We start from the raw sequence: 14,021 nt of genomic DNA, 5'->3' as shown, positions 1-14,021 counted from the left end.
CCAGACACATGTGAGGATATTTGTTTCTGCTCTTTCTTCACTAAATAACCATGCCATCTGGTTGAACTTCTTTGTGAAGTAAGAAAACTGCCAACTGTAGTAGTTTAGATTTTAAAGTTCAAGTAAATTTAGTTCTGCATAAAATGATTGTTATTACATGAAAGGCAATTTCCGTATCTCCTGCAGACTTACATTTCTCCAAGTGCCGCCATATTTAAAGCAGAAGAGGTTGGTGAAGAAACAGAGGCCATGCTGAACAACATGAGAGTTTATGGAACGTGTATTATCATTCTGATGGCCATAGTAGTTTTTGTGGGAGTCAAGTATGTCAACAAACTTGCACTAGTCTTCCTTGCCTGTGTGATTCTATCCATCATTGCCATATATGCTGGAGTTATTAAGACTGCTATTGACCCACCCGACTTTCCGTAAGTAACATATCATTAAATAGTATAGATTATTATTTAAAAAAAAAAAAGTAGGGGGAAAGAATAGCTACTACAACCAAGTTTTAAGCTAAACTTAAAAATATGCTCACACTGATCTCAGTGGAAGGTTTCATATCTTTATGAGGCACTTATGTGATCTTCTGTTATCGCGAACTACCTATTTGAATCTTTGTAAGTCATAACTTTGGAAAATGTTCTTTCATGCTTAATGTTACTTAATGTTTTTAGCCACTGTTCTTTTCATACCTACGTGCAAAAGTGGTCTTGCTGACAGTAAATATAGTTGCTTTATCTAATCAATTAAGAAATGAAGTATACAGAATAAAGTAAAATCTTCAAGGAAATGTTGTAACTATGAATGGGAGGTAGCGTACTTTAAAAATTTGTCATGAACTTTTTGAGACTTCTATTCACCCTATCCAAAATAGAAGCTTTACATTATTCGATTCACTTGCTTTACACAAAAACTTTTCTACCTTTTTGTTACTAAAGTCTAGTTTTGTTGTCACACATGGCATGTTGTTTCTCAACATCTTTATCTTGTACCTTTCTTCAGCTCACTGAAAATGTGTTTGGTTGTCCAGTTACCAGTATGCTGGTTTTGTTTTTGTGCATCTCTTCCTGCTTGGAGAGCAAAGAACAGTACTGCTTAAAACAGTAGTGGAAGAGATGAGAGTTGCTGTAGTGCATTGCCACCTGTTATGTCAAACTGATCCTTTGCTATACGGTTGATGCAGAATTCCATAGTAATCTAACGTGTTAATGGTTGCTGCTTAAATTGAGCAGTTAGGCAGTATTTTTGGACTGTACTGTAAAAGATAAACAGAAACCTTTCTGTTGGCAAATAAAAATATGTTCAAATTTGACACTTCTCTGAAGAAAACTTGAATTTCTCAGAAACTCAAACTTCCACTAGGGAAATATTTAAATCTTTTATTTGTCTGTATAGGTAAAAGAGGGATTCTCTGGGTATGTAGCATTGGTAAGACTTATTACCAAATTTCTGGAAACTGCTTCTGTGATACATTACTATTTGGAAAAAATATTAAACAAAGCTTATCTTTCTATAAATAGAATTGTTCACATTTTGGTGAATCTGCCCTAAAAGAAGAAACTCAAATGTGGTTTCACATTATAATAAAGCTATGAGTAGGTCACCAAACTCACCGTCATACAGCAAGTTGGTGTAGGTTTGTAAAAATAGTTTTCTAGCTTCTAGTCTAACATTTGGACATTTTATAAAAACACCAGTTTCCCTATTCACTTAGCTATGTCTATCACCTCATTCCATCTCTGTTAGTTGTAGGCGTTTTGTAGATGGTGAAATACTGTGCTTTATTAGCTCACATCATGATCTTACAGCCAAATCGAACTGGAAGAAGTTTCTAGAGGTTGAGTAGTTAACCAAATCCAATAGCAAAAATACTAAACAAGGAAGATCATTCTCTTTAGCAGTGGGCTTTCTGTTAAATCTGCTTGATCTCCATGGATTTGCAGCTGTACCTGGAGATGTACTGGTGTCCTGTAAATTTCCCTTCTTGTACTTTTCACTGGTATCAGAAACAGGAAGTAAAAAACTAAGCTAAGTAAACATACTGCATGACTTAGCATACTTGGCCTGATAGCAAATGCTATGTTTATGCTGTTTGTTACCAGATTCCTGAACTTCTTCAGAAGTACCAGATGTTTACTGCCTATGTGCTATATCTTACCTGCCTAACTCTGATGCTTTATTTGATCATTCCTCGTTTCATCTTCATAGATGCAATGAGCCACTTTATTAAACAAGCCTGGGGGAGATATCTCTTGAATGTCTTTTGCATAGCTTAACAAAGGGTTAACAAAAGTAGGTAGTAGGTGTTTAATGTTCTTTGTTAATAACCATTTGCTTTTTGCAAAATATTCCTAGTTTTCTGAGAGTCGTAATTGCTTCTTGCATAGAACTATATAATAGTTTGAGCTATGAGTTCAGTGTTTTTAAACTTTACTCTTTTCCTGGCTTACCTCCTTAGCTGTTAATCTAAAGAACTTACTTCTTGGAAAAGTGCACGACTGTTGCTTAATTTTTCTTTTGTATTTTTTTTGGTCAAACTTGTCACTGCATTATAAATCAAATGACTTCATTTCACTTTTTTTTTTTTTTTTTTTAATAGAGGTCATGATATATTCAGTCCTATTATTTAGTGGTCAAGCTGCTTGAATTTGTTATATTTTCCAAAGAATAATCAGAAAGCATAGAAGCTGTCTTAAAGTGGAAATGTTTGACTGGTATTTTAAATGTTACTGATGATGGTTTTATATGGAGAGACTCTTCTGCTTTAGTAGATGTTGTACAGCCCAAAACATAAGTGCTATAAATACTGGATTTCTGAGGAAGTCTAATGGATTAAAAAATGCTTAAATGCACACTATTATGCTGAAGAAACACTGTTTGTTTTGTTTTGTTTGTAGCATCTGTCTTCTTGGAAACCGTACCTTGTCAAAGCGCAGCTTTGATGTCTGTGCCAAATTTACTGAAAGGAATAATGAAACAAAGACCACAAACTTGTGGCTGCTCTTCTGCAATAGTTCTTTGCCTACTGCTATGTGTGATGACTACTTCAGCCTCAATAATGTAACAGAAATTCAAGGGATTCCAGGAATACTGAGTGGAGTTCTAATTGGTAAGTCAGAAAGCACAGTGATCTGTGCTGATTCGGCCTGAAGCTGTGCAGTAATGTAGTATTTTAGCCTGTCACTACTCCTTAGTAATAATCTACTTGTGTTGAAAGATTGCTTCCTGGAGTCTACTTCCTTCTTTAACATTTCCGTCTGGTTTTGGAAGCTTAATATGAATTGCTTTCATATGGGGATCATTAAGGTTTTATGGGCACTCTTTCAAAAGCTATTTTTCTATCACATCAAATTCAGTTATTTCAAAATCCCGTGAGGGAGAACTTCTTTCCAATTTACAGATGGCATGTTGAGAAGTAAAGTCCTGTTGTTTGTCCAACAATGTACAGCATGCCAGTTCAGGAAAAAATAAAGTTTTTCTAGCTATCAGTCTAGCATTTGGACAGGAGACTTTCTACAAAGTGTGTAGAATATCTTATGTTTATGTTTTTATACAATTGTGGCTGCTTTAGGTTTAAACGGGTTCATAAATTTCATTTTGAACATGTAATGGATAGTATTGTATAGGAACAAATAATGTTTATGAGGATGAGAAGGACGTTCTGATTCCTGTCCTCCACGTTCCCTTAGAATAGAATTTGATTATAGAAATATGCAACTCTCTGTAAAGAGAGATAGGGGCACTAAGTAATATTATTACTGCCATAGTAACTCAATTTAAAAGATTAAACATAAAGTGTACAAATACACATTCAGTTCCAGCTGAAATGTAGGCTGCTTTGTGTCTGAATTTTTATATAAACTCACTCAGCTTCCTCAGAATCAAAGATGAAATCCTGCTTTTGACTAAAATGCTTTTTGCAAGAAGTGTGACTTGGGATTTTATTTACTGTATGCATTTTGTAAGTTAGTACATATATCTTTTTTTCTTAAATGTTACGTATCTCTTCTCATGCTACTTTACATTCCCTCCGTATGCTCAGAAAACAGTCTTGTATTCTAAGCTTTGAACAGCTGTGGTTTTTTTTTGTAATACAGTACTACTGTATAAAAGTGCATTTCATTTTCCTGATGTCACATAAAGCCAAGATCTCTAACAACCATTATGAGTCTGCTGAAAGCTCAGTGTAAGGGAAAAACTTTCCAGTGTTCGTTGTTTGACACTTACCTATGGATAAATTTCATCAGTTTCTTTACCAGGCTTGATGACTGAGTAGAAAGTTTTTGCGTAGTTCTTTGCAGGTGGCTTTTGCATTCACCACCTTTGCATTGGAAAGCACAGGTTACATCCTGGTACCATTTCTTGGGGAAGTTTACTGGTGGGTTTCCTGAGCTTTTGGCTTTTCTAAACCTTTGACAGTGTCCCCCACTACATTTTCGTGGAGAAGCTGTGTGCCCATGTTTGGCATGGTTGGGATGGGCGTACACTCTGCTGGGTGAAACACTGGCTGGATGGCCGGGTCCAAAGTGTTGTGGTCAATGGAGTTAAATCCAGTTGGCAGCCGGTATCCCCCAGGGCTTGGAACTGGGGCTGCTTCTATTTAACACCTTTATTAATGATCTTGATGAGGGGATTGAGTGCACCCTCAGTAAGTTTGCAGATGACACCAGGTTGGGAGGGAGTGTTGATCTGCCAGAGGGTAGAAAAGCATTACAGAGGGACCTGGACAGAATGGATCAAAGGGCCAAGTATGAGTTTCTGTATGAGTTTTCTGTATGAGTTTCAATAGGGCCAAGTGTCAGGTCCTGCATTTTGGTCACAACAACCCCAGGCAACCCTACAGGCCTGGGGAGGAGTGGCTGGAAAGCTGCTTGACACCAAAGGGACCTTGGTGTACTGATGGACAGTGGGCTGAATATGAGCCAGCAGTGTGCCCAGGTGGCCAAGAAGGCCAATGGCATCCTGGCTTGGATCAGAAATGATGTGGTGAGCAGCACCAGGGAAGTCATCCTGCCCCTGGACTCGGCACTGGTGAGGCCTCAGTTCAAGTACTGTGTTCAGTTTGGGGCACCTCAGTACAGAAAGGACACTGAGGTGCTGGAGCAGGTCCAAAGAAGGGCAGCAAGGCTGGTGAAGGGCTTGGAGAATATGGCCTGTGAGGAGAGACTGAAGGAACTGGAGCTGTTCAGTCTGGGAAAGAGGAGGCTGAGAGGAGACCTAATTGCTCTCTTCCAATATCTGAAAGGTGCTTACAGCGAGAGTGGGGCTGGTCTCTTCTCATCTGGTGACAGGTAACAGGACGAGGGGAAACGGCTTTAAGTTGCACCAGGATTAGTTTAGGCTGGATGTTAGGAATCACTTCTTTACAGAAGGGGTTGTTAAGCACTGGAATAGGCTCCCCAAGGAGGTGGTTGAGTCACTATCTCTGGGTGTGTTTAAAAACCATTTGGATGTGGTGCTCAGGGAAATGATTTAGGGGAGGGTTGTCAGAGTTAGGGTAGTATGGTTAGGTTGTGGTTGGACTTGAAGGTCTTTTCCAACCTGAGCAGTTCTATGATTCTGTGAGCTGTAAAACTGAATATACACTTAATTTTACCTGTTGTTTTTTTGTCTTTGAACCACTTTAAAATACATGTGAAATCTTTTATTCCATGTCCATCTTAAGCTTTTTTGCCCAAGGAATCTGTCAGAAACAAATGGGAAGTCTAGATGGGCTAAATTCAGAAATCTACTTCAGGTATGTTTCTACCAAGGAACTTAAGTAATTCTGAGGTACAATCTTTCTTTAACAAAAGCTGTGCTAGACTTCCATGGTTCCTCAAAACTCAAAATAAAAACTTATTACATTTGAATTCAGAAGTAATACCTATGTGTGTCTTACTTTTATTCCTTGCTGTTGTTGCTGCCAGTTGTTCATTTGCAGATGCTGCTTTCAAGTTGACCCTATGCTTGCCATACTTTAACACTTGGGTAGCAATGCAGTTTCAGCACATTTTTAGCAGCACAAGTCCTTTGGTATTCTTGGATAAACAGTGTTGTGCTTGCTGAGTGTGAACATGAGTTCTGATACGTAATATTAGCTGGAACTCAATGCATAGCAAAGATTTCTCAAATGAACTCTTTCTGCACTGGTGGTTTATTCACTTTGTTCAAAGACTTGCTGTAGTTTGTTTGTACTCTGCATGCTGTAGTTGGGAATTTGAAGGTGTTGCCTCATTTTCTGTTACTCAAATGTTTGCTGAAAATCCTGAATTTCAGTTTTCTTGTTTTCCCTAGCTCTTGCTTTTATGTGTCTTCACCTGTACATTAGTTTGTTCTTCATTTCAATGAAATAACATGTGTAGTTGCTTTGTAGCAATTCATGTTTACCTTTCCTTTTAACCATAACTCTTCTCTTGCTTACAGTTTTTTCTCATGCATGATTCCATTTATTATTATTTCATAGCAGTTATAATAGTTCTTGGGCAAATCTGAATCTTTGGCTCCATAGGAGATTGATTTTGATTCTGAATCTTCATATTGTGTTGAAGGTAACAAAGACTTATTTTAGAATGAGATCTGTGTTTAAGTCCTTACCATCTTTTTGAGGGGCATAATTAACATTTTCCCAAATGTAAACTGTTGGAAGCTACTAGTTTATTGACCTTCGTTATGCAAACATTCGTAGTTTATATCTGGGGGAATGTGGACCATTACCTGTAGTTTGTGTGTGTTGCTTTTGTTCGTTTAAATTTCCTTTGTTCATTGGTCCTCTTCTGGAGTTTGACTAATGGCCATTTGGAATACCTTCATTGTGAACAGCCAAATCTTGAGCTATTGTCCAAATTTCCTTAATCTGGAGATTAAAAAAAATTTTTTTTTCCCTTACTGCTATACTTTTTATGTTTTTTAGAACACTATAGCTGGTAATACATCCATACGTTTGTATAATCTAAGTGGATGTTCTAGAATATGTTAGAATTTAATTCTGTAACTCAGTCTTTAATAGAAGAAAATTTTTTACAGCGTATCCCATGTACCACTACATCTCTACTGGCATCCAATGGAAATGTCCACCAGTTATGACTGATACTGATGTTATTGCTGCTGTGTCTAAATTTCATAAAGAAGCATTGGGAAATGTCATGCTTTTTATAGATGAAAAGTCATCCATCTTACAAGGGTACTGCACTCTCTCTAATATTCTGAATCAGAGGCTACAATGGCTATTTCCCCCCCCCCTTTGTAGATAACCTGTGGAGCACCTATTCGGAGAAAGGATCAATAGTTGAGAAAAAAAGTCAGCCATCAATTTCTGGATCAGAAGACATAAAAATTGGTGGACGCCCTTATGTTTTCACAGACATCATGACCTACTTCACAGTGCTTGTAGGGATTTATTTCCCATCTGTAACAGGTAGACTAAAACTGTTTTTCTTGAATGAGAATGTGTGTTTATAGCTGAAGAAAAAAATTTGGTGTGAATATTGATGATACATGGAATTCCTTATCTGTCCAAGTTTTAAGTAATAGATTTTCTGGTGCTAGAGAGACATAGCTGGCTGCTGTTTAGTTTAGGGGTTTATAGAACTTAATGGATCAGTTGACAGGCTGTTTTCCACCTCTCAAAGAAAAAAGAAACCTCGATGGCTATTCACAGTAAGTTGCAGCTGAATTAAAAGTTTTTATTTTTATAATGTTTTAATCTTCAAATGCATGCAAGGAAACTGTTATGTATTATGTACATTGTACCTTGTTTAAACTTCTAGGTTGTGGGGTTTTTTGGTTTGTTTGTTTGTTTTCTCCTCAGCTCTAACAGTAGACTTTTTTTGATCAAGACTAAAAGCTAGGTTAGTTTCCCTCAGATTTCATTTTACTGAAATAACTAGAAAACTTTTTATTGAAAAATCCCAGATCAAGCAATTCAAGATCAAAGAACAAAACAGAATTTTGATGCAAATTTGCAGCACTATTTACTAATAGAATACCAAATGGAGGTGTCTCTTCATATTCTCCACTGTCCTCACTTCTGTACTTCCCTCTTTCTCTCTTTATCAGCACCTCATCATATCCTAGCTTGTAGTTAGGATTTCACTGTGTGGAGTTCAATAATATTTTTGCAATGGAATGTGTTGACCTTAGCTACTGTTTTTTGTCTCTAGTGGTGATAAGGCAATTCTAGGGAAGAATGTTTTTATTCTACTTTTTAACATTGTGTCAGTAAAAATTTTTTGTTCTCCAATTAGGTTAGAAAAACATGAAGGTGTGCCTGTGATCTCATGACCATTCGTTTTGTGCTTCTTATTGCTCCCTTCTTTTTGTTTCATTTTTGTTATTTAGTAGATTTGTTTGCATATCTTACTATGTATGGTCTGCTTAGTAAGAATTTGTACATCTGGTCATGCTGGTAAAAATTCCTAATCTCATGTTTATAACATCCATCTCCTACGTTTTGCTTTTCTTGTACACTTTCCTGTTCTAAAAACGATCAAGTTTTTACTGAGCCTTCTGGATTTAGTTCCCTCAGTGATTAGTGGTAACACAAATTTATGAATCAAATGAATATACAAAATAAGGATTGATGCAGTAATATAATAATTTCTGTAGCTTGCTTTTTGGTTATGATACAATAAAAGTTAAATATTCCAGTTCTATTGGTTATTTAAGTGAAGTTAGAATTCATTGGTTTTATGACATACAAATTTCTTTTTCTTTAGGTATTATGGCAGGTTCAAACAGATCAGGTGATCTTAAGGATGCTCAGAAATCTATTCCTACTGGAACAATTTTAGCTATTTCAACTACTTCTTTTATTTGTATCCTTTGTGCTGTGACTTTTTTTTCTAGTCCAAATTCTGTAGGCATGGTATTGATTATTTTTTTTTTTAAAGTCATTGAGTAGCCTGAGTATAAAATTAATGAAATCCAACCTGAAAATAAATCTTTTATATTCATATATATATTACATATTTATTAGCATACACATATATTACATGTTTTATATATATATAACTATAAAATATATGCACATAGATGGTTAAAATGTCCTGTTTTCTACTAAGGTTTCAAACTCCAGCTTACAGCAAACTTCAAATTACAATTTATTTATAGTTAACCAATAGAGATCTATAGCATATTTCAGTTGGCAGATTGCTTTGTATTCAGTACAGCCACTAAAAATCTTAAAGCTAGGTAACAGCAGTAGAAATTGTTATTTAATCAGTAACTAAAAGACACAAATATCTTTGCATGAGAAATTACATGTTCTGTTTTGTGATGCATGAGCTGTTTGCTTCCAATACATTATAAAACAATTGTGGATCAAATGCAGGACATATGTAAAGAACATAAACTAAACATATGTAGTATGGGAGAATAATAATAATAAAAGCAAAAACAAAAAACTGAAGTTAGTTATGATGGACATTTAAGTTTTTCTCTATATAATTATTTATTTACAATTTATCTTCCTTCAGTCTCAATAACAGATCTTTCTTGCATAGTGTTGTTTGGTGCCTGTATAGAAGGTGTGGTATTAAGAGATAAGTAAGTTGCATTCAACTTGTAATTCTATAGGGAGCATGTATGATCATGAGTTTTGTTAATTAGATTTCATTTCATTAATGGCTCTTCTGGGAAACATCCATGTGGAATATTAGAGGAAGCATATAGAGGAAGCATCCGGGATAAATGTTTGTGAAGTGGGACTGTTGCTAATTAAACACTCTTGAGAGACAAAAGCATAGTTGGTATTTGTAGAATTGGCTGAGATGGAGGTAAGTGTGTTTTTATTAGGTCAGAAGAGGTTTATTCCTGAGGAATAAAGATGAAAATTTTTTTTGACACCTGTATGACAAGTGGAGTTCATCAGAAAGAATACAATATACCATCTAGTGGACGCATGACACCTCTTGGTTTTTAAAATGATCATTTATAAATTAGGACTCATATTAGGACAGATTTTGCAAGCTGAATGCAGGTAATCTGTCAGAGTCATAAAAGGGTTTGGGTTGAAGGGACCCCAAGGTGCATCAAGTTCCAACCCCTGCCACAGGCAGGGCCACCAACCTCCACATTTAATACCAGACCAGGCTGCCCAGGGCTCCATCCAACCTGGGCTTGAACACCTCCACGGATGGACGGGGCATCCACAGCCTCTCTGGGCAGCTGTTCCAGCACCTCACCACTCTCTCTGTGAAGAACTTCCCCCTGACATCCAATCTTAATCCTCCCTCCTTGAGCTTAAAAACATTTCCCTCTTGTCTTACCGCGAACTACCTGAGTAAAAAGTTGATTCCCCTCCTGCTTATAATCCCCTTTTTAGTACTGGAAGTCTGCAATGAGGTCTCTTCGCAGCCTTCTCTTCTGCAGGCTGAAGAAGCCTAACTCTCTCAGCTTGTCTTCATAGGGGAGATGCTCCAGCCCTCTGATTGTATTTGTGGTCTGGACCTTCTCCAACAGCTCCACGGATCTGTTGCTAGAGCAGAATGCATTTGCAGCAAGATCGCTGATCCAAGATTGTTGATAGTTTCGTTTACAGCTGCCAGTTCATGTTTTTCTGAAGTCTAGCATAAGAATGAAATGTAGCAGGATTTGTCTATTTCAAAGTCTGTTTTTCTTTTCATTGTGGGTTGTCATATTTGCAGTGGGAAGAAAAACCTTGTACATTCTTTCACATTTCAAGTTTTCTTAATGGAGCCAAATTCCAATACTTGTATTAAGAATGAAGATGCGGCTCAGAGAAACATAGCCTGTTTTTCTCCTTTGTATTTAAAGGATGTCTTTTCCTGTCTTCTCATCTGCTGAAGATAGTATGTGGCTGTACAAGCTTTAGAATATGCAACAACTTGAATACTTGTTTACAACTGATCTGATTATTATGTCTCTGAACCTTGTCAAGTAGCTGGTCCAAATAGAGATGTATTTAACTTTTCTTAGCCTACAGCCTTTTCTTTTCTCTGGTGTTTATTAAAATAAATTTTAAAAAGTGAAGAAGTTATATGCTACCACAGTACCATAGAGCACATGTTCTTGAAACTGATTTTGGTTACTTGCTTACAAAGCTAAGATGAGCTACCAGAGGCTTACTTGTTTTAAAAACAAAATCATTTGGGGAAAAAAAAAAGAAGTTTTTCATTCTTTACCCAACGTGTCCATAAATGAGCATAAAGTCAATTATCTTTAGGAGGAAGAAAAGAGTAAAAGAAGAATTGGTGGCATTGGATTCAGTGCTCAGTGCTGTATTATGGAAGTTCTTCCTTTTTTTTGATACTCCCTTGTTAAAGGGGCTCTTTTGAATTGCATTGGGTGGCATAATAATCGGAAGACATGAGTAACTTGGGATGGTTGTATCCAGTAGTTTCTCTGTATCTCCTTGTCTATATATTAGTATCACACTACTAAAAGTGTGAACATTAGTTCAACAAATCTTCTGTTTATGCACTGGGCACGCCAGTCTTACATACAGGTGGGACACAGACTTTTTCCTTTTTTTTGGTATTGTTAACTTTGTAAAGTTTGCCAAGATAGCTAATAGTGACTGTGTCATCTTAAAAGGCAGCATCTAAGCATCTAAGATTGTCCAAAAAGATTGAGATATGGGTTGTGAAACTATAAAATAAATTGTTTTAGTGTTTACTATGGGTTGTTGTTGTTAACTTGTGTTTACTCCTTGCTTTTGTGTTGTTTTTCCCTTCTCTAAGGTTTGGTGAAGCAGTTGATGGAAACCTAGTGGTTGGTACACTGGCCTGGCCTTCTCCATGGGTTATTGTGATTGGTTCATTCTTTTCAACATGTGGTGCTGGTCTCCAAAGTCTGACTGGTGCACCCCGTCTGTTGCAAGCCATTGCAAGAGATGGCATTGTACCATTTATTCAAGTGAGAGAATACTTTTATATATTTCAAGTGTGGCATTTATTTTGTTGACAGTAAAAAAAAAAAAAGAAGCATTATTTCTGCTGTTCTTCCAGAACTAAAAAAAAAAAAAAGATTTGAAATCAGGACTACTTATTTACAGCAATATAGTAAGACCAAAGTTCAGTTATTTCAGTGCAATTTAGTTATTTTTGTCTGTATGTACATACATATATATAAATGTTAGTAGGTCAAGACTGAAAAACTTATGTAAATTGAAATGAGCAATCAAAGAGACAGCTAAGATTTCTGACTCTAGACAGTGCTAATGATTGGTGTTTGTGAACTGAGTTGATTTAATTTCATGATGGAGATGAATATCACTTCTCACATCAGAGATACAGTTCTCAATTTTATTCATTTTTGGAGGCTGAGTGAAGTCAAGAGTAACAATGTAATTCCCTCTTATGACTCCATATATCAAGACTTTTCTTTTTGAGGGATTTGAGACTTGGAAGGTACTTGCAGTTTTGGAGTCATACAACTGTTGCATGGGCAATTGGGAACGAGAGGAGATTAATATGGGGACAACAGTCGGACATCTTTTAAGAATGAAACAAAGGACTTTCAAACCATAATCAGGAAAAAACTAACATTTTATTATAAAGAAAAGTAGACTTATCAATGAGTCATGGAATAGAATACAGTCACAAAGGTTGAAAAAGAAGATATAAAAAATAATGCTTTCAACTGTGTTAGCTTGTTATAGACTAAATGCAAATGATGCATACAGATTTTAAATTACTTTAGATTATTTCAACAGCAGCTGCTGATATACTTCAATGTAATGTATTAATTGTTTTTTTTAGTAAACATTTTTCTTCATATTGGAGATAAATGTTTTTACACTCCCCCTTTTTTTTTTTTCAACAATTTTTTTTTGTTTGTTTCTTTTCCCTTCTAAATGATGACTGGGTTTGGTTCCAGGTAGTTCACTGTCTGCACTGTGTTTTAAAACACTATAATAAGCAGCTTTTTCCCAATTTTATTTTATACTTGAATTGAACTAGGTATTTGGACATGGAAAGGCGAATGGAGAACCAACATGGGCTCTGCTCCTCACTGCTGCTATTTGTGAAATAGGAATTCTGATAGCTTCTTTGGACAATGTTGCACCCATTCTTTCAATGTAAGTATGAATTTGTTATTTCCTGTTCTTTTACATTAATAGTATTTTATGTTTGAATTCAGTAGGCAATGATTTTTCTCTTTGGAGTAATACCCAATACACCTAGTTTTCTAACGAGTTACACTTCTATCTGATCTTTGAGATAGTCTGAAACAAAAATCTCTTTAAATCACAATTAATTTCTAGGCATAATAAACTTTCCTTGATGGATTTCTTGAATGCTAGCAAAAAGGTTTAACTTTCAATAAATAAATAAATAAATGAACATTTTCCCTACTGAAACAGTTTCATATTTTAGGGTATGAATGGATAACAACTCCATAGGTTTATTGCATTTGTTTTGGGCTGATTTTGGGCTGCATTTGTTTTCTTTTCCTTAATAGGTTTTTCCTGATGTGCTATATGTTTGTAAATCTGGCTTGTGCAGTTCAAACGCTCTTACGAACTCCCAACTGGAGACCTCGTTTCAAGTATTACCACTGGTAGGGGATATTCTTTCATTCAGAATAATTAAAATTGCGTATAGAGCCTTGATTTGTTAATTTTATTGCAGACATTAATCAAAACAGACTTTCTGACTTAATTGAGTTAATGTTTGAGTGCATGAACAAATTTCTCTAGCAGTAGCATTTATTTTTGTCTGTCTAGAATAGAGTTGTAATTGTGAGCCTGAAAACACGTGACTATTATAGAGGGTCTGGGAAAGGTCTACAGGGTAAAATGTTAATAATCCAGGAGACATTCTGATTGGGTAAAAATGAAGACGAAATGGAGTATCACTTTTTGTAGAGGGGGCAAAATGGTAAAATATTTTGGGAATGTTGATTTTTTTTTTTCTTTTCATTTTGGTAATGTATATACAAAAAAACAAACCTCTGGGAAAATATCGTAATTAATATACACCAGTTTGTTCTGTAACTGACAACTATTTTTAAAATATGTCATGCTTTGAGCATGCATTTGGAAATAAAAGTACACAGTGCACAAATGAATACTT

General features: G+C 35.9%; 1 protein-coding gene across 3 annotated transcripts in view; it reads left to right on the top strand.

The window, feature by feature from the left end:
- SLC12A7 (solute carrier family 12 member 7) overlaps window positions 1–14,021 on the top strand; it is a 67,891-nt gene that overhangs the window by 28,590 nt on the left and 25,280 nt on the right. For 2 of the 3 annotated variants that reach the window (XM_042809144.1, XM_042809146.1), the window contains exons 7-14: window positions 187–428; window positions 2,901–3,112; window positions 7,232–7,399; window positions 8,700–8,798; window positions 9,471–9,528; window positions 11,685–11,859; window positions 12,906–13,024; window positions 13,408–13,506. In XM_042809144.1, the coding sequence (XP_042665078.1) occupies window positions 187–428; window positions 2,901–3,112; window positions 7,232–7,399; window positions 8,700–8,798; window positions 9,471–9,528; window positions 11,685–11,859; window positions 12,906–13,024; window positions 13,408–13,506 (1,172 nt within the window). The remainder of the gene's footprint in view (window positions 1–186; window positions 429–2,900; window positions 3,113–7,231; window positions 7,400–8,699; window positions 8,799–9,470; window positions 9,529–11,684; window positions 11,860–12,905; window positions 13,025–13,407; window positions 13,507–14,021) is intronic. The other variant, XM_042809147.1, reaches the window with a different exon arrangement.

Source organism: Centrocercus urophasianus, unplaced genomic scaffold (assembly GCF_019232065.1).
Source record: "Centrocercus urophasianus isolate 14NV4802_14NV808 unplaced genomic scaffold, USGS_Curo_1.0 seq_11, whole genome shotgun sequence".
In the NCBI taxonomy this organism is placed as follows: domain Eukaryota; kingdom Metazoa; phylum Chordata; class Aves; order Galliformes; family Phasianidae; genus Centrocercus; species Centrocercus urophasianus.
The sequence above is the reverse complement of the archived record's forward strand: the minus strand, read 5'-3'. Positions and strand labels throughout refer to the sequence as shown.